Here is a 27,369-nt window from a genome sequence, read left to right on the forward strand (position 1 = left end):
AACTATTTTACTTCTGGTTCTAGAATATGAAAGGTGAGGATACATAATCTGAGCAAGTAAGGCTTACTCTTTGGCAGGTAGACTCGTTGACATGAGAATTAAAATAATACTTTAAATACTCTGTGGAAGATAGTAATAAATCAGACAGGAAGCAGATAGGAAAAGACCTGCTAGAAGAGAAAGGGGAGGGTAAATAGAGTGGTGCAGTAGAGAAGGAAAAGCCTAATGACAAGCAAATCTAGTGTCATCAAAGGGAAGTGCTCGTTCCAGTATCTTCTAATTCCTCTTTGGAACTCACTGCCATGAGGCATCTGGAAGACTGGGCTTAGCTGTATTTCAGTGCAGGGCTGGCAATTTTTGCAAGGCAGGTTATTTAAGTTACAGAAACAGGAGTAACTGTCATTCAGAGGATTCCAGAGGATACAATTAACTGTCTCAGGGCTTAAATCTGACTAAGAGAGACTGGGAGGTGATCTCTCCTTTGGACAGATTTGTCTTTGGGTTCCTTTGGGAACCCGGAAGTCCCTTCAGCTGTCTGTTAAAAGTCCTATCTGGTTTAGAAGTTCCTTTCCCCCTTTTTGGAAGGTTCTGTTGGCGTTAGGATACTGAAATAAAGAGAGATCTGGCGCTCTCTGTTGTGGCAGTATCACATTTCTTATCTCACTGACATTTTGTTGTCGTGAAAGTATTCAGAGCCGCTGGAATATAACAGTAAAGCAAGAGTTTATCATGTTGAGCCAGTAACAAAAAGAAGGTGAATAACTGGGGGAATTAATACTGTTTTTGTGTGGCCCCCTTTCACATACTTAGCGCATGACTCCTCTGATTATGGGAACCCTCTGCTCAATGGCACTGTGGGCGTGTGTGTGCAGGAGCAAGGCCAAGGGGTGGAAGGGGAAAGGAGCCAAATGCAGTGTCCCATTGGTGGCACGAGTTTGGGATTTACGAGGAAGGCTTCTGTTCTAAAGTGATATTGGTATTTGCTGATTAAAGGCAGCTGAGAAAGCACATCTGCTGAATTGATAAATATTGTTTTATACCACAAGCTGTGTCATCCCTTTGATCTTTGCTGTCCTGACTACGGCAGTTTTTGATCTCCTGCATTCTCTTTTCTTGGGCAAGGCTGACAACTGGGTTGGAGCATGTATTTAAAAAAAAAAACCATAAATAAAATTAAACTCTGTCTCAGAGCTACTCCATTAACGAGCTTATTTGTTGCCTAATTTAAATAGTTGAATACTTTCCAGAAAATCATCATCAAAAGCAGCAGTCCTATTTACAGTAGCAAGAAGTAATGGATGTCACTTTGATTAAGTGCATTTTTCTGAGACTAATTATCAGCAAAGAATCATTTTGATGGGTGAGGATGTTTGGAATAGCTGCATGTGCAGAAGAATTCAACAACATCTCTATAAAATTTTTAGCATCTCCTGTTTCAGATCAGAGATTCTTCAGAAGTTGCATAACCAAGAAAATAGAGGTTTTTAATAAACGAGGCCAATTATTTTAAGTTTATCCTTCCAGGGTGGATAGATTTTCAAAGTTTTTTTTTTTTTTGTCAGTTTCCTGACATCTAGGCTATGCCTTTTAAATTTGTCGCTAGGTGGTGGCTCTAAATCACCATTTGGATTATACTTAGCACAAGAACGCTGTATTACTGAAATAACAGGCTTCTGGGATCTTATCCTTGCAGTTTTCAGTCCTACCCTAACGTGCCCAAAGTAACTTCCTCACTGGATGCGTCATTGCGTTAATGGACCTGAGCACAGTTCTGTGTCCTTCTCTCAGGTTCCTTGAATACCTCCTCAGCTGGGCACCTGCTCCACTGCCATGTGGTTTACTGGGTCATTGCTCTCATTTTATTTGGAAAATGCAGATGCTAATTTAAAAATTTTGATTTGTATCCAGAAATTAAAGACATTTATTTCTGTGGTGGTGATGTAATGGGCGATGTTTTAGTTTCTGGACTGTAATATGAGTTCAGGCTGCACCATCTGCACTTGTGGTGAAGGTTTTGTACTTGGATTCAGGAGCTCCAGCTCTGGTGCCCCTCTGTGCCACAGACTTCCTCTGGCAAGGTCTCTTCGTCTCCCAGAGGCTTGATTCCCTGATTGCAAAAGGAGGATAGTGGTATTTTTTTCTCTAATACCCAGTGCCTTCTATAAGTCTGTGTTAAGACCCAGTCTCGACTACCCCGTGTGCTCAGAAGGGGTGGCTCAGTCTCACTTGTGATGCCTCAGCCTTGCTCCAAGTCAATAACTAAATAGCACTGATGAAGATGACAAGATCTGAAAGGAAAACTTAGAAGAACCTGTGTGACCACTTGAATTTAATTGCTTCTCCTCTATGTTTGCCACCTGGCAAAGCAAAATTAAAACGTTTCTTAATTGAATTAGGCCGTTTTCCTGAGTCATCTCTTCATCAGAAAGTTCCAGTGTGATGGTACGCCAGCAAGTACGTACTCCGGAAGGCAAAGCCCAGCTGAGCAGTAGTGGCACCCCCTCCCCGCTGCCGTGGGAGTGAGCACTGTGCTACTCGGGCCCGCTCGGTCCTGAGTGAGCCTCTTGTGCTTCCTGCAGAGACGACCAGGCGGGTGGCAGGGGGAGTCAGGCAAGTGATATATGCCATTTTAGCTCTTTTAAATACATGCCTGCAGTTCTGCCGTGTTAGCCAAGGCCATGGACGAGATTGGATTCAGTCCCCTGCGAGCCTGGTGTGGCTCTTCTGAAGCCCAGTGCCTCAGGCCTAGACTAGCAGAGCTGATGGCAGCGTAGACAAAAAGCAAGCGGGCAGGGTGCTGCTGTGCCTAAACTTGCTGTCAGTCCTGCCCATCGCCTTGTGGTGGAAGCAAAGCCGAGGTCTGTGTTTGGCAGTCATGGACTGCAGCATGATCCTTTCCACTGACCCAAGGCACTGGCTCCCTTAGCCTGGCTCCAGTGGGATGCAAGAGTAGAAGAGCATGTTGGAAGCCTGGTTCAGCTTCATAGGCAGAATATAGTTTTTCCTCTGTTTGTAGATAGTATTTTTAGTTTTAATGAATGAGTGGCGCTCTGAATTGCTGTTTACTTTTTGAGTTGTCCTGAAAGGCTCTAGTGATGATTACTTAACCTGATGTCTTAACTGAAATGCTATTTTTCTTGTTTTTCTTTTTTAATTTATATTTTCCCTGTCCCTGTTGATGTGCCTTTGAGTATTCCTCTTAAGGCAGGAACCCCTGGACATCAGCAGGAATGTTAGTAAAGTTACACAAGTAATAGAATAAGAGACGTGCACTTCTCTTATAATTGTCTACTATTTTATAAGCAAAATGTCATTATTCTTTTCAAGAATATTGCTTTTACTGTCAGTAACTGGCCCTTGCTAGCAATAAAAGAAAGTACACATAGTCTGGTGGAATGACTGGAACCGTCCCTTGAGTGATATAGTACTTACAGCTGTGCCATGATGAAAAGAACAACACTGATTTTCAGTTATTTAGCACAGCCTAATACTATAGGCTCAAATTTACATCCCCCTCTCATGTATTTTCTAGTTTTCTTGACTTTTGATTTCTATTCAATTTATTGGGAGGATGGGCTTGAAAGGGAAAATCTGATGTTTCTAATTACCTGAGAGTGTCTATCCATGTGAAGGAGAAAGCATGAGAGAGGACAGCAGAAGGCTGCTGGAGAGAGGCAGTGTTGTTGGGCGAGTACCTGCATGGCTGACTTTGGCCTTATTGAAGTAAAAATAGACATACTGACAAAATCAAGGCTTTTCCTGCCCCGTAACAAGCTGTACATGACACAAAATATCATAGCTGAAAAGTTCCCTATAGAGAAACCATCATGCATGAAGAAACTGTGTGCAGGCTGGCATGAAAAAATGCCGGAGCCTTAAGGTCATGCAGTGCTCAGTGGTCAAATAGGGCAAATCTCCTTCCGCATGTTCTCGGCACGTGGTTACAGCCGGAGGGGATGTTGCCAGCCGTGCCAGCTGCGCGCAGGCTGCTGTGCCCTTCTACCCAGGGCTTCTCAGAGCTCCCGTGGGCAGACGGACGACTGTTTAAACTTGCTGGTAAAGAGTAAAGGAGTGAGATCCTACATGAGCTGGTAAAGGAGAAGCTTGGCTGCATATAAAGTCTCTGCATAGATCCACAAGGGACCTGGGTCCTTTTTGCGCCAGGCGAGTATCATGGATATGAGGCTGTGTCCACAGATCTGGTGAAGAGGTGATGATATTTGTCATCACAGCAAAGTCCTGTGTCTGCAGAAATTAATGGCAGTGTTGCCATTGGCCTCCGTGAGGTTAGAAGGGCAGGCTGAGGCTGTAGCCATCACAGCGGCAGCAGTGACAGTCTGCGAAACAACTTGGCAGCTGCAGCTGTAATTGCAGGGAGCGTGTTAGATTTTTCTGCTGTTTCCACCACTTCATATAGTCACAGTCGCATCCACGTTCACACGGGAGGTAATTTATGGCAGTCCTGACGGTGGTGCTGATTGCTTTCCCTCTGTCCAGCCGGGTCCGTTTCCACCTACGTGCGTGGGGAGTGGGACCCGCGGCCGCCCTGCTCGCCAGCGCAGGGGTGCAGGCGTTGGGCGCGTGGCGCCCACCGCACCGCCTGGAGCTGTGCAAGGAGGGCTGCCCGAGTGCGGGCTCCTGCTGCGTGTGCCAGTGTCTGAGCTCTTCTCTAGCAGGTTTCTGTGGTCACCGTCAGAAAGATCACGAGCAGATCCGCAATAAATTGCCTAATACATGCCCCACCTACATCCTCTTGTGAGGATGTCTCACAGAAGTCTCTACTTGTGGTAGAGACTGTGCAGTGTACGGATTTAGAGAGAAATAAGACTGAAATTTGAATCGAGACATCTCCGTTTCTGGGACGTTCAACTAATAAGGAGGAGAATAATTTATTATCTGCCATTTTCAGCTCTGGTTATCAAGAGAGAAGTGAACATGTCTGCTGAAACCCTGCAGCTAGCACAGATTTCCTTACCATCCTGCATTCGCCTCTGCTCTGTTGGCACCAACTTGGATCTGTAGCAAAGATACAGATATTAATTTGCAAAAAAAAACCCCAACCTTCATATTCCTCTTGACCGACATCTCAGTTAATGGGTCTTAAAGGCATTGTACAAATATCTTAACAGATGCCTGCACACCTATGCTGGATGCAGTTTGCATGAGAAGGATTGGAAATGCAGGCTGCTGGGCAGGACGAGGCTGAGCAGCGCCAGCTTAGGAGCTGCTTCAACTGGAGGCTTCTGTTATTCTATTAATTTGCTGAATTACTGCAGTAGGAGACTTCTAAATCTTATTTCTTTCTTATCTGTCAGAGGGTTCAGAATAAACATTTCATTGCTACGTTATACTTCATATAAAATGATAACGTTGAATTTCATGTGCCATCCGTTACTTCAGTTCCTTTGTTCTTGGGAGCGTTTAGTCGCCATTTGAGCGAACTCCCAGCTGGTCAGCTTCACCGTAGCGTTCCACATCTTTTAATGTCCAAACACTTGTCCCTTCAAGCAGGAAGCCTGCAATATTGGCTGAAGCAATGTTCTGCAAGTTATGTTAGTTTGCAAGCCTTTTAGAGTTATTTTCTGTGCTGAAGATTACGTCAGACCATTTGTTGTAGAGGGCAGTAGCACTCCACAAGGGCCATCCATAACTTTCTGGAGGAATCTTTGCCTCCTTGGGCTTGCAGTGGGGCCACAGCTTCATGGTCAGTGATTTTTGTCTCCATTATGAAAGGTAGGGACATCTGTTTTATATTATTAGTATTGTTTTTTATTATCTTTCTTTAAGTGATGATCTGTGGCCAGGCTGTTTACGGTCAGTCAAACAGGACATAAAAGTAGTGTTTTATAAGCGGAGGCTATCAAGTGAAGTCTACAGACGAGATAGACACTTGAGGATAATGACATTTTCCAAAGCACTCACTTTGTGCTTAGTTCCGAAGTACTGGATGCAAGCACTGTATTTTTGGGAACTGGCGTTTCTGCAATCAGGTGATATTTGCTGCGTGTAAGGGTATTTGTATGTATGCATATTTTCCCCTGTGTTTTCCTGTGATTTTTTTTTCTTCCCACTGAATAGGATCCCTCTTGAAATTGAGAGAGTGAAACTTACTCCCTTGCATTCTCTTCGTTCAGGTGTCTTCATCATTGTTTCCTGCATGTTTTAAGCAGCTCTGTGTGTGTGTGTGTGTGTGTGTAGCACAGCACACAAGTAGCCCTGGCCCCATCCGCAACGTCGGCGCAGCTGGAGGGAAGGGGGGAGAAGTTGTGCTGCCGGATGAGGATAACGGCAAAAGCTAGCCCATTAGCGGGGGTGCATGTGTCTTGGGGGGTCAGCTGGATAATGGCAATAGTGAAACAGCCAGGAGTTAGGTGAGTGAGATAAGCGATTTACTTGCCAGTGCCTAAATGACAAATGGCTTGCTTCCCTAAGTGACAAGTGCTTTGCTTGCACGCGTTGCAGGACTGATAAAGGGTCACCCACAGAGAGGTTCGTTTGCCTCCTCTCTTTGTAGGGGGGGGGTTGCCGGTTGTCACAGTGCAGCTCTGGCACGGGATGCTCCTCGCCGGCACCGCGTCGCTTCTCGGCCCGCGCGGCGCCTGCCCGGTGCGCGGGTGCTCGTCTCTGCCTCTCATCCCCAGCAGCTCACTTAGCCACGTTTCAGGTCTGCTGTTCTTTGTCACCAACAATTTTTGTCGCTGTTCTTTCATAATACTGCGGTAGAGCCCTCTTGAGGACAGCACAAACACGGCTCCCAAGTAATTAAACTCCCCAAGCCCGCAGTAAAATCGTGATCTTGTTATTCACTCCATGACTCTTCATTATTGTAACCCGTTTCCTAGCTTCTGGCCGTAGCTGTACGTAATGCTGGCTGGATGTAGAGCGTTTCCACGCGAGACCCTGAATAACGCAGCCTGCGTGTGCGGGAGGGAAGCGGAGGGGATACATCGGTGTCTCCTCTGCCAGGCCCCGAGCTTTCTCTGTGCTCCCCCTGGATTAGCGGCTTGGCCGAGGCTTGGGGTGAGACTTGTTTTCACCTGGTGTGATGCAGGCTCTGGGTGTGCGAGGGGCTCCCCGTGGAGCTGGCGGGTGAGGTATTGTCAGAAGTCACTGAAGCTCTTGGAGTTACGTGTGGAATTTTAGCTTGTGGTCCTCCTTTCTTGTGTGCCTATTGCTTTTGCTTGCGTGTTGGATGTTTTCCTAGCTCTAGTTTGGAGAAGGCCTCCTTCGTGTGGACCGGGACTTGTCGCCTGTGCTGTAATACTGATAACAGTATGTGCGTGTGTGAGAGTATGTGTTATCTATGACAATAGCAGGGTTGTTGTTGGTGGTGTTTGTTTATTTATTTATTTTTAAGTCTTCATTTTAAGGACCGGCTAAATCCACCCATTTTCTGTTATTGATCTGTGTGTTTAGAGATGTGCTGGATATTGTTAAGTAAGTGCTGTTTTCATCGTGATTTCTCTGTAGGGGGGAGTCTAGGCCACCCCACACACATGCACTCCGCAGCGCTTTGCTAGCTCCAGCGTGGACTGTGCTGTTCAGAGGTAGGCTATCTCCAGCCGATGGGCAGATGTAGTAATTACCATGCACAACTGTTGCAAATCTGAAACAGGCAGAGTCTTTGGGAAGAAGTCCGTGGGGGAGTGCAATGTGGAGCCTGCCCAACGATAGCTGCACTGTTGTGACGATGTTCAGATTAACGGCCCGACTCTCTTCCTGCAACCCACACGAGCCCCAGCAGGAGCAGGACTATTGCTCTGTGGATTTAGCAACTGCCCTGCGGCAGGGAGCAGTTACCTTTCGGGCTGTGGGAGGTCAGTCATTGCGCCTTTCTGTGTAACATGTTATGTCCGTTCCCAGTACTCTGGCTATTAGCAAAGCTGCTGCCTTTGTTGATCTTTGCTGCAATCAGTCCCTGATTCAGGACTGATACGGGCAGGTTGAGTTGGGAATTGGACTTTCCGAATGCCTTGCAGTAAATCAGATGTCCAGGCACCTGTCAGAGCATGAAATGCAAACACCTCGGCTCGAATGGCAGAGTGTGCAATAACCCCCAGCAGCTAGGAGCTGTCAAGAGAAGACCTCCTCCCTCTAGAAGACCAGAGCATTTCTGGGAGCAGGTGGTGAAGATGTTTTGCAAATGCCAGTTTGAGACCTGCCATCCTGTGGGCAGGAGTGACATAGCTGAGAAACGCGTTATCCTGTCACAAAGCAGCAAAAATCAACCAGCTAAATGTTTACGAGAAAGACAGGCCTTTGCCAAAAGCGGGTATTTTTCCACCCACGAGACTTCTGAAGTGAGAACTCTGCTGTGGAGCGGGAATCCTGATCCCGCAGGAGTTTCAGCTCAGGGCAAACGGGCGTCCGCCCGGGGCATCCAGGCTGTCCGTCTGGGAGGATTACGCGGCTACATAAACGGTGGCAAAGTGCTGCTCCGCAGCGGCCGGGGGCTGGATTTGGCTCTGAGAGTGGGGTCATGCGGAGGAGCTCAGTCAGGATAGCCCCAAGCCCCCGCTGCAGCCCTCTTATGCCAGGCCAGTGCTGTCTCTGCTGTAATTCTTGCAGCCCAATTTCTAACAGAGCTTGGGCACCTGTGGTTCAGCCAGGGCTGGGATTTATTGCTGACTCCTATGTGATGTCTATATTTTTACCCGAGAGACCAGGTAGCTTGTGCCCTGCTGCAGGCAGAGAGCAAGTGAAAGGTCTCAGTCTAGAGACTGTCCCAAGTCTTCTGGTGCTTTGGCTGAACTCGTCTTGTAACTATTATCATTAGGACGTGAGTGTCTGGCCAAGCCATGCCACATTATTCCTGAATGCCTTAGTAAATAACCTAGAACTATTTAATTTGAACGTAGCCTTCTTACTGCATGCAGTGTGCTATTCTGTGTGCGCGCCAAATACTTAAAATGGAAAGCTCTCCTGCACACAGATGATATATAGAGTTTTTCAAAGCTAAAATGCTTTATACGCTATCTACAGCTTTTCCCTTCAGATCAGCTATGGCTGTGATTGGGAATGGGGAGAGCTTCTGCAGAAATCTAAAAAAAAAAAAAAAAACCCTCATTTGCCTAATGTCCACATGTCAAAGTGTGAAGCACATAATTTTATCTTGGGTAATAGCTCCATATAGCAGTATTGTTTGAAAAACTTCTAATTTAATAAAATGAGTAGTAATTGGTTACTATAAGAGATGTTAATTGAAATAATTGCAACTCACACTAATGTGCTAACTTAATTTGGTATTTATAATGCAGTCAAATTGTTTGTTCAAGGAAAGAGAAATAGGTATTAGGTGGTGCTCATATTTCTCAGCAAGAAGTTACGACTGGTCTCTGGAAAGATGTTTATTCAGTGAAGCTATTTAGTCATTATTCTTTAGCTTGGATTTTGAAGAAGATGGGTTTGCTTCGTTACAGCTTGATGCAATTACACCCACGCTGTTGAGAGTGAAGGCCTTCTCTGACACTTCAGTTCCCACTTTGACTGACTTTAGTTTGGTCTTTCTAGTCACCCGGAGCAGAGCCACCTCTTTGATGGCACTGTGACATCCACTTCCCGAGGCGCTGGCACACACTTACTGCGTGAGTGCGCCCACCCACGCGCCAGCATGCGAGCGAGAACAGGGACCTTCATCTTCTCTATGCATCGTTTCATCCCCCTCGTATCTAAGTTCATCAGTATCTATATACGCTGCTTCGGTGCCAGTTTGGTGTTAGCGTTTGATGTCAGCACGGGGGTTTCCTCTTTTCCACAAAGAGGAAGAATTTAGTCTCGCTCCAGACTTGACTGATCTGTCGCGTTGCCACCTTGGGATCGGTGGACAAGTATTGCCATGAGCTGAGGAGCTCTGCCGAAGGACTTTACCAGTCGGGTCGCTGAAAGTGCAACACCACAGAGATACGGTGCAATGAGGAGTCGTTCGATCTCATCAGCCTCTTTCAGAGCTGACATTTAACAATTGCTCCTTTTCATCTTTCTCCAAAGTGCTTTTAAAGCTCAATGTTGTCACTTTGCTTGGCTCCTTCATGCTCAGTATCTGCACTTAGAAGTGCCCAGTGCTGATGGAGAGGTTTATTGCCAGCAGCTATTGTGCTAAAATTGAGAGGAAAAACAATTTCTAGTCTGCTCTTGTTAAGGTCTCTAATGAGAGATGTTTCATTCTTACTAAGACCTTTGCTTGTAAATGCGTTTTAATGACCAATGTGGTGCTCTGTGGCTACGAAATGCTCAGTGCTGCCTTCTAGGGTTCAGCTGTACAAAACCTTCTGCTGACAGACGTGTACAAAGCACACTGTGCATGCACAAAGGACAAATTCCTTCCCGATGACATGAGTTGAAAAAAAAAAAAGCCATACAATGAAAAAAAACTCTAAGCCCAGCTATCATCTCCATGAGAAAAACAACAGCCAAAAGTTTCCTAAAACAGCCGGGGACATTCCTCGTGGAGCATTTGCGGAGGAGTCCCAGATGGCAGTGCTGGGATGCCAGCAGGCCTGCTGTTGGGTGCGGTGGGGTCTGGCAGAGCGTAGCAGCCCTCCCGGCAAGGCGATCTTCCCCGAGAGCACATGCAATGACCCGTCTGAGCTGTGCGTTATTTCCTGCCTCTACGTTGGCATGGATTATTAGTGCAGATGAGGAGGAGGAAGGAATCTGATCATCTCATTCCTGAGGTCCGGCACTCGAGTGTGTCCTCTTACCCAACTCTTGAAAAACTTTTGTGGTTGGTCACCAGTGCTTTGGAGCCCTTCCTTGCTGCAGCTAGTGTCTTGTGGCAAAGGCAGCAGGAGTGACAGGGTGCTGGGATGGAGCTGGCTGGCTGATCGCAAGGCCCACCTGCAGAAAATGGGACGGTGACGCATGCTGCACAAGCTGCCCGTGTTTGCGCCGTCTCCGTGGAACTGGCGCTCAGCTTTGCGGCGAGGCAGAGAGCCATCGCGACAGATGGGCCGGGCATATGGGCTGCCACGCGCCTGGGCTGGGCACGGGCAAGTTCCTGGGGAGCCTGAAACCACCATTGTGACCCTCTAGAGCCACGTTTTGGTAAGGGCCTGGCAGGTGCTCTGTTCAGCCCAGAGGTGTCTGAACAGAAAATTAAGCATTTTGTGGCTGCATGAAGCAGTGTTTTCATTAGGAAGCAGAGAGAGTGCGCTAGTGGGGCTCTGTTGCCTGAGGAGTCTTCCCTGCAGGATTTCTGGGGTGAACTGGGTAGAACTGGCTAGATGAGAGAGTCTGTGGGTCCAAAAAGGTTGTGCGAGTCCAAAGACATCCTTCACACACAGGACTGCAGACTGCTCTGCTGAAGGAACCCTATGCTGATACGTACACCAGGAACTGAGTCTTCTGCTCCTAGTTGTGGCATGCGTTTTTTTCCAAGAGAAATTGGTCGTACGCTCTGCTAGAGGAAGGCATTCCAGCTGCAGATTTAAGGGGCAAATTTTATTCATCATGTAACTGTGCTGAAGCAAATGGAGCTATGCCATGCATGAATTTGCCCTGCTGAATTAAATTGGCATTTTCATCCCCCTGGGTTGCTTTGCCGTTTGGATTTGTGTACTACTGAAATCCTGAGGGACTGTACTTCTTCAGAGCGAGCAAAATAATGGAATGTGAGCTGCGTTTTTAGCATGGGGGAGAAGGCAAAGAAAGGAAGTTCATCTCCACTGCAGGGAAATCTTATAAATTATGAAAGAATGAGATAAAACAGCATGTTTGGATGAGTCCCATTCCCTTTTTCAGCGCTGTGGGAGCATGATCTGTGCTACGTGCCCACGAGGTCCTCCGTTCCCTTTTGAAGGGCGGCAGTTCAGGAGAGGCCCAGTGGGTGCTGCCGCTAGGAGCACCGAAATTGGCCTTGGGGCCCGATGGTTGCTTTGCTTGAACAGCGTTCAAGAGTCAGCGCAAGAATCGCGCTTTGTAAGGCCTTTCCTCCCTCTGAGTCGCTGTGTTTCCCACTACCAGATCTTAGGGAGAGAAGGGAATACAACCGAGGGTACTGCTCCAGATCTTAGCCCAGTCATGATATAATTTAATCTTGATCCCATTAAACAACCTTAATGATCTGAGAGTTTGTCACTGGCTATAATGGACTCTTTCACAGACAGCGAGGCTGCAAGATCAGGGACTTAATCTGTAATTGGCCGTTTTTTAAACAGTCTTTCCTCCCAAAAGCATCCCTGGAGCTAGAACAAATATAAAGGCAGAGGATGGTATGAAAGAACTGTTTACAGTTGAATCTTTAAGGAGACACAATTTAAAAAGTTTGGGCCTATTCCTTTTTATTTTGCATGTATCTGTATGAGGCATGAGAGTAGGCAAAGACTTTTTCTTTTAAATGTGCTTTTTACTTTTACTGTACTGAGGCAGCCAAGACAGGCCTCTGTGAAATAGCATCTGCCATCAGACTGGCTCTTAAAAATGGTTACCCTGTATAAATGTACTTTTGGCCATGGGAGTTTAAACAGAATTGATGAGGATATAAAACCAAGGGAGTGTAATAGCCCGAGTTGAAATCCTTTTCCCCAGCTGTAGCTCGGCTTTCGCTCTTGATTGCGTTTGCTCTCCCCACGCTCGGCGAGACCGCGGGCAGCAAAGCGGCCGGGCCGGGCTCGCATGCGGGACGGCACCCGTTTCATGAGAAAGCCCTGGGCTTTCTGTACAGCAGGTTTTGTGCCGATTAGCCATCAGTAATCCCCGGGGCACAGTGCTTCATGCAGGAATTGGCACGTTTTACTCATTTCTTTTGGAGTGCATGGACACCCCGCACTGTAGAAGACCTTCGTTGTTGCATTAGTGCTGTGTTTAAGGCTGTTAGGAATTCTGCGCGTGTTCGTGACGGTGATTCGTGTGGCCTGAGCAGCACACAAGAAACCTTCCATCTCCTTCGACGTCGTGGTGCTGCTGCCAGCCCTTGGCTGAAGGTGCGAGCCGAGGGCGCCGACCCGTTGGGTTCCTCTGGGAGCCGGGCGCAGCGCGAGAGCTTCCTTGGGCGTTGCGTGTCTTCTTGGTGTCAAATGGCTTCTGCTTTGGAGCAGAGCTTTCGGTTAGAGCATGCTATCGATTTATGAGCGAAGTTTTCTCATTGCAGTTCAAATAAGACCTGTACATAAAGATCAATGGTCAGGTACAGCCCCTCGTTCTAGTCCGTCCCGCGCACCGCGAGGAGGCTGTCACACGCGCCGCAGTGTTCATGCCTCGTCTCTGCAGAGAGAGTCGCAAATTCGTCTTTGTATGGACTTGACAATTTCTGTATCTTATATAATGTGTTATAAAAGGAACGGAGCCGGAAATGGAAAATATATTGCAAAGGGCACTGAGAATGATCCAGTGACTCTAGGTAGGGAAGATTTTACTATTGTGTGACATAGCAGAGCTGATGGAAACTCCCCAGGCCTAATCCTCTTCTTTGAAAATTAATCTTAAAAGGAGTTTTAAGAAAAAGGATTTTTACATGCAAAAATTATTCACATTTTAAACAGAAATGTTTAGAGCCATTTAATAATTATTAAATATTGTTTTGCAGTTAGAAAGACCCTTTCAGTAGAACTTTAACACTAACAGGAACAAAGTCTTTGTGAAATCGGGGCAGGGGCATTACAGCACCAGCTGCCTTCCTCCAGCACAACTGACTCTGTGATCCCGGTCGATCCCAGTTTACCTTCCCTGACTTCTCTGCATTTCCCCTTGGAGGTGGTTTTCCTGTGTCCTGGGGTAAATTTTGCTTTCGCAGCTCGGGGCGCTGTTAACCCCGCTGGGCGCTCGCGGTGGCCGCGTGCGCAGCAGGGAAAGCAGGTCCCCGTCCCGCCCGCGCTTGCCTCCGGGGGTGTCGCGGGCGTTCGGAGGGGATGTTTACAAAGGGCTTTAGAGTCGTGGGGGAAAAGTGCTGCACAAACGCTCAGAGTAATAAACATTTATAGGGCAAAGATCATTACAGCTGAGAGGCAACAAATTGCAGCTAATGGTAGTTGGGGGCAGTCACCCAGCCAGTGCCTGCACAACCCGATAATCCTTGGGAAAGCACCACTGGGAAGCGCGGTGCCCTGTGCTGGTGGAGGGCGTTGCTCCCAAGCCCTGTGATAGTGGTTGACGAGTCCAGGGCCTCACGTGTCTGGAGGTCACATTCATAGCTCTAGCATAAATTGAGATATGCCAACGAAACTAGGGCAGCTTTGCCAGTCTACAGCTAGTTTCAAATGTCATTTTGCAATGATGACTCAAATGTAATAGGATCCTTTCCGTAGAAACCTACGGGACCTGGAAGATGGCTGAATCTCCAGGCTGGGTCTTTTAAAGACAATCCTATTAAAGCCTCATTGATTTTGTCCCGGTACTGCCCATTGGATTGTTCTATATGGAGGTTTTCCCAAGTGTTAGAAGCGCAGAGGCACAGCAGGCTGGCCCAGGGCTCCTGCCTTCTCCTCGCAGTTGTGTTTGGCCTCTGTCCTGCCACCTTTCCTCAGAGCTGCTTCCTTCTTCTCTGTTAATCAAATTTCTCTGCTTCCCAGTGGAGAACAGGGACCGACTCTTACTCCAGAAAGCCCTCTCCACCCACGGCAGCTTGGGCCCACAGTGCTGCCCGGCTCGAGCCCCGTCCCTCGTCTCGCTATGTCCCAGGGATCTGACGGTGACACTGGTACGGGTTCACCTGTGGAAGCCAACTGGCAGCGCCTGGTTGCTTTGCACTGTCTGGACACTGCTTGCAGATATATATATTTAGATTTTACCCAAGGGCTCTTAATTTCCTCATTGACTTGAGCAGCCGTGACAGCTATACAGATATATTCCCTTTTCCCCTCCAGCCATCTTAACCTGCCATCACCTTTGTTAAGAAAGAAATGGGAGGAGAGCAGGAATCACTGTAAAGCTTCAGGATCTCATTGCTTTATCTGTAAGTGTGTAAAATGTGCCATAGAAATAGGCGACTTGTCTGAGGTACCATGACTTTGTAGAGATACTTATCCAGCATCTGTTTGGCGTCTGCTCTATTTCTTTTTCCGAAAGACACTGTGAAGCAGTCCCAAGTTAACATACTGATTTTGCAGCTTTCATGTTTGTCGCTGATGAGCCACACTTCGAGAAGTAAAAATGGGCTTGCAAAGGCAGCGATGACAGTTCTGGGATTCGGTGCATCTTGCGGCTCAGTTATATAACAACTTTTCCCGAGCACTTTGGTAGTTCTGGAGTAACTTTAAAAAGTGGACCTGCCTTCCCTTCTCTGGGCTGCCGCGAGTGGCACTTCTGCAGCCCGCTGGGCCGGGCTGGAGGCAAGGCTGGGCTCGGCGGCAGCGGCCGCGCCGGGAGCCCACGGGCGCTCCGCTCCGGTGCGGTGGCCTTATGAGAGACCCCTGTTAAACTGCCCTCCCCGCGCGTGCACTGCTCGGGCAGTTCCGGTATTGGCACCGTTGGGTTGTTGAAGCCCATGGGAGCTTTGGGCTCCCGTTGGGGCTGCAGCCTTGCGGTACGCCTACCGCCTAACGGCTTCGTTAATGCCCACCTCCTCGCTAATGCCGGCATCCATGCAGGGCCTTGCAGCTAGGCAAGAAAGGGACTCTCGTCCTGCTGCTGCGTTTGTGGGGAAACCCTCTGTGCCTCCCAGCTCTTGCTGAGGGCGCCTTGGCTCTCCCGCATCCCAACCACTCCTGTTTGAAATGGTTCACGTTTGAAGTATTAATGCAGAGCGCTCAGGGAGTAGAAGTGAAATGAGAGGCTCTTCCAGTGCCAGACGTGCCGTCCCCCTCCGGGCTTGCGGCTTGCTTGCGAGCTCTGTATGTATTTTTGTTACTTTATGTAAATTTTCCATCCCTCTCCACCAGCTCAGGTCTTCAAAGGCTTCCTTCTATTCCCAGCCCTCTCGCTGCTGCTCTGTACGCTCTCCTCCGTGCTTTCTAAAACGCTGCGCCTTCCCTGGAGCTGCCGGTGCTCCAGTTTATTGGAGCAGTCTCCCCAACTCTGCTGAGCAGGCGCTGTCGGGGAAGCAGCTCTCCTGCACGTAGCTGCCTGTAGCATATTGTCCAAATTACGCGTGTTATCGATCCAGCTGAGCGGGCGGCAGAGACCCCGGGAGTCTCTCGGTGTCAAACAGCGGAGGCGTCCGCCCGGGCAGGACCAGGCGAGCAGCAGAGAGGGCCTGGAGCCCAGGCACCTCGGGCACCTTTTGGGAGCGCGTGCCAAGCCGCGAGCAGACGGACGCTGCAGGAAAGGCATGTCTTTCCTTCGGCCCCCTCCGCCTGGGAACGCGATGAGCAAAACGATGCAGGAAAAGCAGCGAGGCAGTTGAGAGACCTCAGCTCTGGTGGCCGTGATGAATTTTCCAGGCTCCTTTGGATGGGTGCGCTGTTGGGTGCGAGCTCCCGTCGTGCGCCCGTGCACGGGGCTTGTGCGGTGCCCTGGGCTGGGGCCCGGGACATGGGGACCTGGGAGCCGGCTCTCCTTGCGGCAGGGAAATCCACGGAGGAGATCATCTCCTGGAGGCAGACGCAGCTGCTGGCATTGCCTGCGGCAAACGTGCTCCCGTGCAGACTCCCAAACAGACCCGGGGTCTTTCACGTGGCTCGTGTTTTTGGCAATAACCCCTCGGCTGAGTTGCCATCCTCGCAAGCTGCTGTGATATCAGAAATGCCTGCGGTTTATGAACTTTTCCTGAAATGCTTTTAAATGACAGTTTAATAATAACACTTAGCGCTTTGTACGGCTTTTCTCACCCCTGGAACGTAAATGCAGGGCAAGAGCCATTATCCCCCATGCTCACGGGAGGGGAGGATGGCTGGATTTTATTTGTGAGAATAATTATAACAAGTGGAATTAATCAACTTTTCTTGTGAATGGTGTTGCTTTTTAAAGACAAACGTCAGGAAAGAGCCTCGCATACAAAGGAGGAATCGCAGTGGGTGCAGACCCATCTGACTGCCTTACAGGGAACTTTCTCGCGTCCTGTTGTGCAAAGAAATTAACCCTGACAAGGCAGCCTGGGGGGAGAACAGAAGCCAGTGAAAACAAATGCAAGACAGGGCGCAGTACTGGCTCGCTCGTACCATGCATATTGATCAGCGGGTGCCGTGGGGAGCTGCTTTTTGCCTTGATGCTAGTGCGTATTCCTCCCTCTGCGCTTTCCTCTCGAGCCCCTCGTGCAGTGCGGGCATTTGGGTAGATTTTCCCAGCTCCGGGTGCATCTTCAGCTCCTGGGTGCCTTTTCTGTCCTCCTCTATATCCTGGTGTGCTCTATGTAGTGTAGGAAGCAATTGAATTGAAATAATTGCTGTTTCTAACTTCTTAGCTCGAGGGCTCAAAGATGCCATAAACCCTTAACAAACTCCTGTGAAGTCATTGAGACTTTTTTTTTTCTCCTTCCTTCTCTATCCTCTTCTCTGTCTCCCTCTCACATCATGGCCCAGTTCAGGCTACAGGCTGGCAGGGGAAAAGGGTTAAGCTCTTATTTTACCTGTGTGCAGAGCCTGTGTTTTGGCAGGGACCTCTCGGTGTGACGGTAATGCAAATGATGAATAATAATAATCCTCCATGCGCAGCGGATACAGGTGGGGGAGTCGCTGAAATGCTTTCTCGTGTTGCTGCCCTGCTGCTTACGGCCCGTTACTGGTTACGTTTATGGCGATGCCGAGACGAGGATTCACCTCGAAGGGCACTGAAGTCCTGCAAAGACTTCCCGGTACCTTTGGTAATCTGCTGCTCAAACACCCTGACCGCAGGCCCCCCGAGGAGAGAGGAAGTTGTGCTGAGTCAGGTACAAAGCTCTACCTGTGCTTAAACGCAAACCACATTTGCAAGTATTTTAAATTGCAAAGTGATGTTTTCGATGTGCTTGGGGCAGCCCTCCCTCGCCCAGGGGGCTGCGTTTGGGGCAGCAGGTTTCCCCCCCTGCTCAGCCTCCCAGGGCCCCCCGGAGCACGCGCTGCCTGCGCGACCCGGCGCTCGCCCCGGAGACGTGCGGGCGGGCAGGTCCGCCGAGACACGCGTCTCTGCGGGAGTCACCATCCACGGCCCAGCCTCTGCGCAAGGGGTTCATTAGCTCTTTTTGAAACCCTGATGCCCGCTGCACACTCACCTCCGGGAAGGACCTTCTCGTGGCTCTCGGCAGCAGCGGGATGCTGAGATCCCGTAGGCATGCAGGTGGCCCAGGGCCAGGGAGGGCTTCCTGTCCAAGCTAACAGAACGAAAATGGAGATAAGCTCTTCTGTTTTTTTTTTTTTTAATTGATTCCAGATCAATACAGACAGTATTTTCTAAGCACTTTTATTAATAAACATGCCCATCTTCGCTATGCAGAGAAGGTTCCCCAGCATCTTTCTTGTTTAATAATCTCTGCAGTTCTGAAGTAATCAAGGTACCAGTATCTCCTACTGCGAAAGGAACTAAAACTCTTTGCCTTCAAGCCTGCCATTAAGCACAGTCTACCTGGTACTGGCTAGTTAAAAATATGGGCAGGAAGATCTGTCTTACTAGGAAAAGGACACTATATGTGGGAATTACTGGGGCAGTTTTGTGCCCCGTGTGTTGTCGGGAGCTGAGGCTGGGAGCTCTGGGTGGCTTTGGAAATCGGTGCGTGCCGGTGTGCTCTTGCCACTGCTCCGCGAGGAGGTGAAGCGTTAGTCCCCCGTGGAGGCCTACGCAGGATGCGTGAGGGAGCATCGACATATTGTTTTTGCCATTTTTTCTCTTTTTGGCAAATTCATTGTTTTATTGAAACAGATGTCAGAGGAAACAGAAGAAACAGAAGAAACAGAAGCTCAGTCTTCTGTGATTTTTAACTTCCTTTAAAAAAGAAAACAATTTGTATGGGTAAATAGGAAAAAAAGAAGTTATAAGTTTTCTCCCCAGATGCTGACATTTGCAGCCAGCTCTATTTCAGAGAGGTGGTACTGCAGCAGCGCTGCTTCCCGTAGCTCCGTAGCTCCTAGCTCGGCTGCAGAAGCCCCGCAGCAGGATGTGGAGCGGTTTTGCAGGGCTGCACGCTAACCTTGGCAACCTCGAAACATTGGCAGGTTTTGAAAAGCCATTTGCAAAATGCATTGCAAAAATGTAGGGCATTCCCCAGCGACCAAAGGGCAAGTACAGTGCGTGTTCGCTTCTTGAAAAACACTTGAGGAAATGGGTAGCCCAGAGCAATTTGGAATGCTCGTCAACGTCTTATTAGTGCTCTTAAGAAGTTTACTAAAATGCTGATGTCATGCTAGTAAATTTGTAGAGTTCTTGGTATATAGTAAGCGGCGAGTCTGCTGAGGAGTTTTTGGTGATGGTGACGTTGCGGGGAACCTTGCTGGTCCTTGGAGATACGAAATGAAGGTGGTTAGGACTCCCCTGCAAAGGCAGCACAAACGCAAACTGATCCGAGGGACAGCGCTCGAAGCGCTAATCCAGGATGCTTGGCCAAAGGAAAAAGGGATTTTCATAGAGCAGCTCTCCGGCGGGTCATTAGAACCAGGGCTTTTGGTAGAGGTGTGATAATGAGGCTTAATTACTTGTAAGCTTAGGGTCCCTTGACGTACTGCAGTGTCGTGATAAAGCCTCTCAAGTGGGATGCTGATGCGGTCGTCAGCACCAAAGTTTTCCAGCAAAATATACATTCCTACACAAAGCAAGTTATCTTTTGTGTCTGTTTAAAGTATCTTTACATGGAACGTATGCTTTGCAGCATGATTTTCAAAGATTTTTAAAGATATTATGCCTACTTTTCTTGCAGAAAGCTTTGTATGCTAACACTTTTGGGTCATATCTCAATGTAACAGGCTTATTTGTCAGAATAATTTAAAAAAAAACCCTTCCTGTTTCATCAGCTGGTTATAAAAGGCTAAATCACACTTTATTAATAATTAATAAGTGCATAAAAGGAGTTTTGGCAGCTGGGATTGAAAGGTACCTAGATAAAAGGAAAATATTTAACGATACAGTTGCCGTGGATTCAATTAAGAATAATGAAAAATCTGTTTCTTTTTAAATCACATTTTCAGAAATATTATTACCACTGCAACTGCTGCCGAGCCCTTCCAGCTCCTGTCTCTAGCCCATAGCACAGCAGTGGTCTCAGGGTCCTGCAGACGCTGGAATGAGAAATCAGCAGTTTGCAGTGGGCTCACAGACTAAAATTAAACAGTGATTTCCTGGCTTGCAGTCAGATGCTGGGGGCTCCCTTAGCGATGCAAGTGTTTCTGGACCGGGGAAGTCTGTATCTGGACTTTGATGCGACGGAGTTGGTGTTTTCTGGATGTCCTGCTCTTTGCCGTCCCTTGCAGAGCGTCGCACAAGCAGGGTGTTCAGCGCGGTCCCTTGCCACCTCCCGTGCCAAGGGCGGAAACGCGGACAGCTTGTAGTGGCGCTGGGTGGTGTTTTGGGTGCCATTTTACAGGCATTGCATTTTCCAGGAACAAGCAGTTTCCGGGAGGGACGAGCCCTCGGGAGATCCCCCGCTGTGCCCCGAGCGACACGACCCCGTTTGATTTCGGGGTGGTCGCACAGCAGCCATGAGCTGGCATCACCCACGTGGGGGTCCTGCAATTAGTCTTGAAGGTCTTTTGCTCAGTAACAGACTTTTGCCCCTTGAGTTGCAGGAAAGCTGTTGTATCCTTTCAGAGCGATCCTTGACCGTTTCTACAGACAGCAACAAACCGTACCAGCAATTAAGTTTTTTTGTTTCCTTTTTTCTCATTAGAGACGAAGCTGAGTCACTGAAGGCCCAGCATGATTTCCCCACGCTGCTCGCGGCTCTGCGACCCGGACAGCTTCAGGCTGCCTTTGCTCCGCGTTGCTGCTTTGCTGCTGCTGCTGCTCCTCCTCCGGCTGCTCTTCGTGGCGCGGCAGCGCTCGCCGAGTCCCTTGGGGTGGCTTCGGAGGAGCGACGCTGCCGGGGCTCTCGGTCTTTAGGTGAAATTTGGAACAGGTTGTGTTGCCCGAGGAATATTTTTCTGACAGCACCGCAGCGCAGAGTTTGGTTCACCAGGCCAGTCTTAGCAGCATTTTGGCGTTGCCCTGCCTCAAAGAGATTTTCCTCAGCGTCAGTCAGCCCCTTTTCTCCCTTGCTATGGAAGTGGCTGTTCAATGCGGCAGCCTCGCTGGCAGACTCGCGGGACCCTGACGGGTTCGCTCCCCTCCCTTCTGGTTTGTGTCTTGGCTTGGGTTTAGGTACTTAACAGAAGAGGTGTCTTCCTGTAGAGGCTCCCACAGGTGGGAGCTGAGTTTCTCAAGGGGTTCCTTGATGTGGTTTTGTCGCCTTCTGCACAACAGAAGTTTAGAAGTATGACAGGCGAGTTACCATTTTTTGTTGAAAGTCCCCAAGTTGCTCCATAATACGTCTTTTGCTCAGTGCTGCTGCTTGAAGGCATTAGTGCTGAGATTATAGTTTAAGCATAAGCCACTTTTCCAATCAACCCTCTATCCTGAAATTAATATCCTTCTTGAATTAGGAGTACAATAGAAAGCACAAGTCCCTGATAGTTGCCTAAAAGTGAGACCTGAGTGCCCTGGAGCCAATAACTCGTGGTGTCCAGGTGGATTCGTCAGGACCTGAGCTGCGCACGGTCCAATCCGCAGGGCTGACAGCAGTAATTATAGTTGGGAGCTGGCAAACAGCACCCTGGAGTAAAGAGATACAGAGCAATGAGTCGAAGACAAAGCTGAAGCAAACCACGAAGCAGACAGGAATGGCTGTTAGGGAACGAATGCATTGAGTTGGTTTGGAGAATCATATTGAGGCAAAAGGAGAAATTAAATGTGTGCTAAAAGCTGGCACATTAGTAAATGGGCTGTGGTTTTTTTTTATCCATTTTATGTTTCAAAACATTGAAATAAAGTATGTCCTACGGTGAAATCCCAGTAAGAGATAAATCTTTGAGGAGGGAAATATGGTCTTTGTTAACAGGAAACAGGGACTCAGCTTCTCTTCCCCGATCAGCCATGGACTGCCTTGTGCCATGGGACAAATCAGCTTTGGGTACTGACTTTAGCAGGAATAGAAGCAATCAGAGCTCGTGCTTGACATGTCACTGATAAAGCAGAGGAAGAGAAGACTTTGCCGTTTTCTTCCCAGGTCAGCAGAGTTTGGCATGGGGCAGTGGCACTGGGCACTCTCACAGCCTTTCCGGGGGGCTTCCTGCCCTTACCTCAAGGACAGCCCTTGCACAGCTGTCCTTCCGCAGGCTTCTGAAAGACCCTTCAGGTTTCAAGGGATTGAGTCTTTGTGCATAATGATCATTTTAAGGAAATTCTGTATTTGCATTGGATTTCCATCTTCTCAGAAACAAAACAAAACAAGGATCCTTTGAACACCTCCTCCAAGTGCCCCCTGCAAAACCAAAGCCCATGTTGTCTCTAGCTGCACCGTGTCCTTCAGCATCATAAGAATGGTCTGGGACTGTTGTACCCCAACAGCCTTCCCAGCGTGACTCCTCAGGGTTGTGTGGCAGTGGTACCTGGTCGTGTTCATGTTCCCTGGGGGTTGCAGCTCTCCCAGCTGGGCGGTAGGGGAAGGAGGCTGGTGGAAGTTCAGCTCTGGAAGCTGGGCTTGTGACAGAAGTGACAATGCTGGTGGAGAAGTATGGGAGCTGCTGACCTGCAAGACTTTCTAAGGAGGTTTCCCAACTAGTGCTTGGTGAGCTTGGGTGGATACCCCTTCTGCAGTGGCTGGGCTGGGCTGGGCTGGGCTGGGGTTTCACTGGTTGTCACTGAGTGAAATAAGTCTTTAAAGCACATGGCAGGGCATTGATGGCACGTGGTGATGGCACATGGCCTTGGCGCACAGTGATGCCACATGGTGACGGCACGTGGCATTGGTACGTGGTGATGGCGTGCAGTGGTGGCATGTGGCGACGGTGCACGGTGGTGGCACATGGTGGGAAACTACCGTCCTTGGTGCTGGGGCTCTGTGCCCCCTTTGGCCACCCAGGAGGGCCCAGCAGCCCAGTGGGGGCTGCCTGGGCTGTTCGTGGGCTCCTGAAGGGCAGACATGCTCCGGTATGGTTGTGATCAGCTACAAGATGCTCTTTGATGGGAGCTGCAATCAAGCATGAGCAGAAGTAGCTGCAGCCTGGTGGCATGCTCAGAAGGAGGGTGGCCTGCAGGACCCCCATCTTTCTGTCCCACCTGCGCATTGGGTGGCCCACGATGCTCCATGTATCTCCCATCTGTGACTCCCCTGGCTGTTATGAATTCCCTTCTCTACTTGACATCTTGAGAAATCAATGCCGAGCATGTTCAAGGAGCTGCAGCTTTCGTTTTCACCTGCAGAGCGAAGGCTGAGTTGTTGTAGGACAGGCAACGTGCACCTTTGCAAGGGCCGTTTCCTTGTGGCCTGGTGAGCAGTGACTGACAGCTGTCAGGGACGGGTGACGGCTCAGAGGGAGGCAGCAGCGAGTTCCCCTCTGCTCGGCTTGCAGGGGGTGCAGTGAGGAGGGGACCTTGAGCTGCTGCTTCGCGTCTGCAAGCCAAGCACTCGGAGTCTGTTCCCTGGCATGCAGTCCGCACGCTGCTCTTTACGCAGAGGAATAAGATAAAATAGCTTCCTCCCCCTCATGTCGCTACCGAAAACAGGAATGGGGAAAAAAATAATCCCTCAGCCCCTGCCCAGCTTGTGGTGATAAGAGTAATGCAATCGTTTTTTTAAAGGAGGCAGCCAAGACAATTACATTGTTTACTCAACAGAGCCATTTTGGAGATTTCTGCGTTGTGCATGTTTTCTCATTCATTTTGCACCAAATTCATTGCAGCAGCAAGGCCAGAGAGTTTGCCTTGACTCCCCTCACTACCAAAATAAACGCACAGGGCAGGATTGTTCCACTGAGCCGCTGCGAGTGGGGAGAGAGAAGAAGGCAGGGAGATGGTACGTGCCGGCAGCTCTCAACTGCACGCAGTGAGGATTGCGATGTATGAGAGAGTTCAGGGGGGAAAGAGGAGGAAGTAACGGAGGCAGCCGAAGCTCGCAGGATGGCAAGAGCCAAGCTGAAGAATTCCCCCTCGGAGAGCAATGCGCACGTGAAGACTGTCCCACCAGCCACGACGGACGATGGCCATGGGGTGAGCCCCTTGCTGCCGGCTCGGAGGATGGGATCCTTGGGGAGTGATGTCGGACAAAGGTATTGCAGGACTGCAGTGGTGCGTGGGGCTCTGAGGGTGGGGGCAAGCAGCATGTTTTCTGTTTTAAATGAAAGGAGAAGGATGAGTGCCACCCTGGGCTGCAGAGGTGGTGGATGAAATCCTTTTGATAGCTATGTTAAAGAGCCACCCCAGCCCCAAAGTTGCGTTATGAAATAGGTAGCTGGAGCAGAAGAAAGCCAGTTCCTTTAAATTTTTTATAAGAACTCCTCGTTTCTTATATGCCAAAAGCATATCTGAATGGCAGCCCCAAGACGGTAGGGCTGCTACACAGCACTGTTAACTTGCATTGTGCCTTATCTGTGCAGTATGAGACTGAAGCTTATTTACACTGCTAACACCACAGTATGCACTGTACATAAGCACCATGTTTGCAATTGGAAGAGATGCTTGATCCCCCATTTGAGGAATAATTTATTTACAACTGAAAAAAAAAAAAGAAGCTAGCATGCAAAATGCTGCAGCCTCTTTCTGCAAGCACACAGCTGAGATGTGCAGAAAGAAATGAGCTGTTTTTCAGAAGGATAAAAATGCTTTGCACTGCACTTGAATTGCACTGTTTCAGAAGAAGACAGGTCCCTTGTTATGATAAAGATGCATATGTCAGTTTTTGTTCCGTTCATTTTATTTTCTGTTTCTTTTTTCACCTCTTTCTCTTCAGCCTTTCAGCCCATCCACGCTCTCTTCTTTCTCAGCAAAAATTGCCTCACCTGTGATTGTGTACCATATGGCTTCCAGGATGTAATTTGGTGCTGTTTCTAGTTCAGCTTTCCAGTGCAAGTTAGCACAGTAGGAAGGCTTCTGCTCACGGTGACTTGTGCTTGTTTGGCTTTAGATTGGAAGGAATTAACCGTGCCAGAGCCGGTATCTTCACGTATATCACTGGTGGGCTGGGGGCAAGACAGCAACAAGCGCAGGATTAGCAGATGTGGTCCCCATTGGGAAAATCAAGGAGGTAGGTGTGCGGTGGAGGAGCCAGGCTGCTGCGGCCACCTCCCCGGCGCTGAGCCGTGCCGGGCGTGTGCTGCGTTCTCTGGGGCCGACGACAGCGTCCTGGCTCGCTCGCAGAGCTCAGAGCGCAGGTCTCTGTGCGTTGTGCGATGTGTCAGCTCTGCAGATGGCACCTGTGCGGGCTTTCTGGTGAGCAGGCCCTCTGGTCTCGCAGGTCCTTGCCTTTTGACTTCAGGAGGAAAGGGCTTTTGTGTATGGAAAGCTGCAGATAGGCGTTATGCAAAGCCATGAAGCCTGTGTGGTCTCATCGTGTTTTGATGAGCAATCTGAACCTCCCTCTGCTCCCTGGGTAGACCAGGTTCCTCTCTCTCTTTTCCTGACTTGTTTCCATTGGTTCAAAGGGACATTAAAGACTGACCGATTCCGGGGGTTCGTGTATCTCTGAGGGCAGGTCCAGAACCGTTCTGTTGGCAAAGCCCCGGAGTGAGCTTGCTTCCTTCTCTGTGACCTTCTAGACAGTGTTGATTTACTCCTCATAACAGTGCTAGGACATTCAAACCCAGATGTGCTGGGACCAGAAAACAGCTCAGCTGTGGGGCTCCTGGAAGCTCATTGTAGCCACTGCTAATGAGCTGGGAGTAAACAGGCAAGAGGGGTTTTTCCTCTGCAGAGCCCAGAGGCTGGGTGAGTTCCTGCCCGGGCTGGGAACGGAGACCAGGTAGCCAAGCCTCCGCTCGCAGAGGCCTGATGCTCCTCGTCTCCTGGGGAGAACCTGCCATGAAGGAGGGATGCAGGAAGACCACATTGGATTTGGGGCGGGATCAATTCCAAAAATCACAAAACTACCGTGTTTCAGTGGACCCTTGCCAGGAGGCCAAGCACACCGGGGTATCTCAAGACTTTATAAAAGGCATAGCAAGTGTTGAACCCAATTCCCCTAGGTTTCACTGGAATTTTGAGGGGTTTGCTGCACTCCTGTTGAAAGGAACGGGTAGTGACTTGCATACTGCTGGCTAGAGGTAGAGAAGTTCATGGCGACATTTTTTCTACCCTCTTTCTCTGGCACCAGGCAGAGCCCTGTGAGCCTCCGCTCACACAGTGTCCCAGTTCTGCTGTGCTCTCTGACTTCTCACTGCACTGCATCTCAGTAACTGAGTTGGCAATTAAGATTGAAATTTGTGCTCTTCTCTTTCACTGCATAGGCAAGCAACAAAGGAAGGATGATTGTTTCTGCAGTAATGAATAGCATGTTTAGGGTGCTCTGGCTCCTCCCACGCCACATGCAAGGAGCATGACCTAGTCAAGCGATAACCATTGTTACTAGGAGTTGGGAGCAAAATTACGAGGTGATAGTGGAAGGAAAAGATGCTGGGTTACAAGATGTTCCCAGATGAAGACATCCCAACATGTCTTCTTGATGAGACTGAAGCCAGTTAAGTTTATTCTCACCTGCTTTATTTATCTCTTGCTCTGTCTCTTAGTCATTGCAGCACTTCAAAGCTTTTAGGGGTTCTAAGTCAAAACAAGAGAAAAGGGCATGGATTCACCTGAAAAGGACCCATGGCCACGTGCTGTTCAATGCCTGACCGCAAAGAAAGGGGAGCTCAGAGCTGTCCCTCGCATCGAGAGCGGTGGATCCGGTGCTGCAGTGTGGCAGGTTGAGGGCTGCTGCGTTTAAGAGAAAGCTGCTGGCAGGCTTAAAGACATGTAAATATCTGTGCTTGGATCTCGTTCTGTGGACTGCTGATCTCTCTCTAATACCGGACGTGTGGATTTAAAGAAAACGTTTTTACAAGATAATCATGTCCTGTTTATGCAGCTCTGCTGGGAAGTAGGGGACGTTCTGGCCACTAGCCGTACCGGGGCAAACTGATACTCTTAAGGGATTGTAAGCACACCCTGAAAGTATCTGGTTTTGAAGATCTGTCGTAAAACATGGGAGGGCCAGAGGCTGGTGGTACTGCATGTCCCTTCTCTGACCCTGTGCCTCTACTCTTGCCTGTCTGAACCATGTTTGCTGAGCTGCCAATAGCTGCGAGTGTGGTTTCTCTACGTGTTCCCTGTTTGGAGTTAAAGATTGCTCCCCTAAAAACTGGAGGGACATGCCATAAGCTTTAACCATGCTGACCTGAAGATTGCTGGAAGCTAGGAGGGCTTCGTGGAGAAGCATCGTGTTTTGGTGCCCTGCTTTTGGCTCTTTCTGTAAGCCCGTGCCCTCGTCTCTGTTGGATACGGAGCAATGTGGACCTTTGGTCTCACCCAGGACAATCTGATTTTTGAGAACTGAGGGAGTGGGAGCCGTTGTGAGTGCAGGCTGCAGAGCTA

General features: G+C 49.1%; 1 protein-coding gene across 12 annotated transcripts in view; it reads left to right on the forward strand.

Moving 5' to 3' along the window:
• Nucleotides 1–27,369, forward strand: part of KCNT1 (potassium sodium-activated channel subfamily T member 1) — an 83,052-nt gene that overhangs the window by 19,078 nt on the left and 36,605 nt on the right. For 2 of the 12 annotated variants that reach the window (XM_068914941.1, XM_068914939.1), the window contains exon 1: nt 23,487–24,074. The exons of 8 other annotated variants lie outside the window; for them this stretch is intronic. In XM_068914941.1, the coding sequence (XP_068771042.1) occupies nt 23,926–24,074 (149 nt within the window). In that variant the 5' untranslated portion in view covers nt 23,487–23,925. Of the gene's footprint in view, nt 1–23,485; nt 24,075–24,928; nt 25,049–27,369 lie in introns of those variants that run through there. 2 more of the 12 variants (XM_068914943.1, XM_068914938.1) reach the window with 2 other exon arrangements.

The sequence above is a fragment of the Struthio camelus genome, chromosome 20 (genome assembly GCF_040807025.1).
Source record: "Struthio camelus isolate bStrCam1 chromosome 20, bStrCam1.hap1, whole genome shotgun sequence".
NCBI classification, from domain to species: Eukaryota; Metazoa; Chordata; class Aves; order Struthioniformes; family Struthionidae; genus Struthio; species Struthio camelus.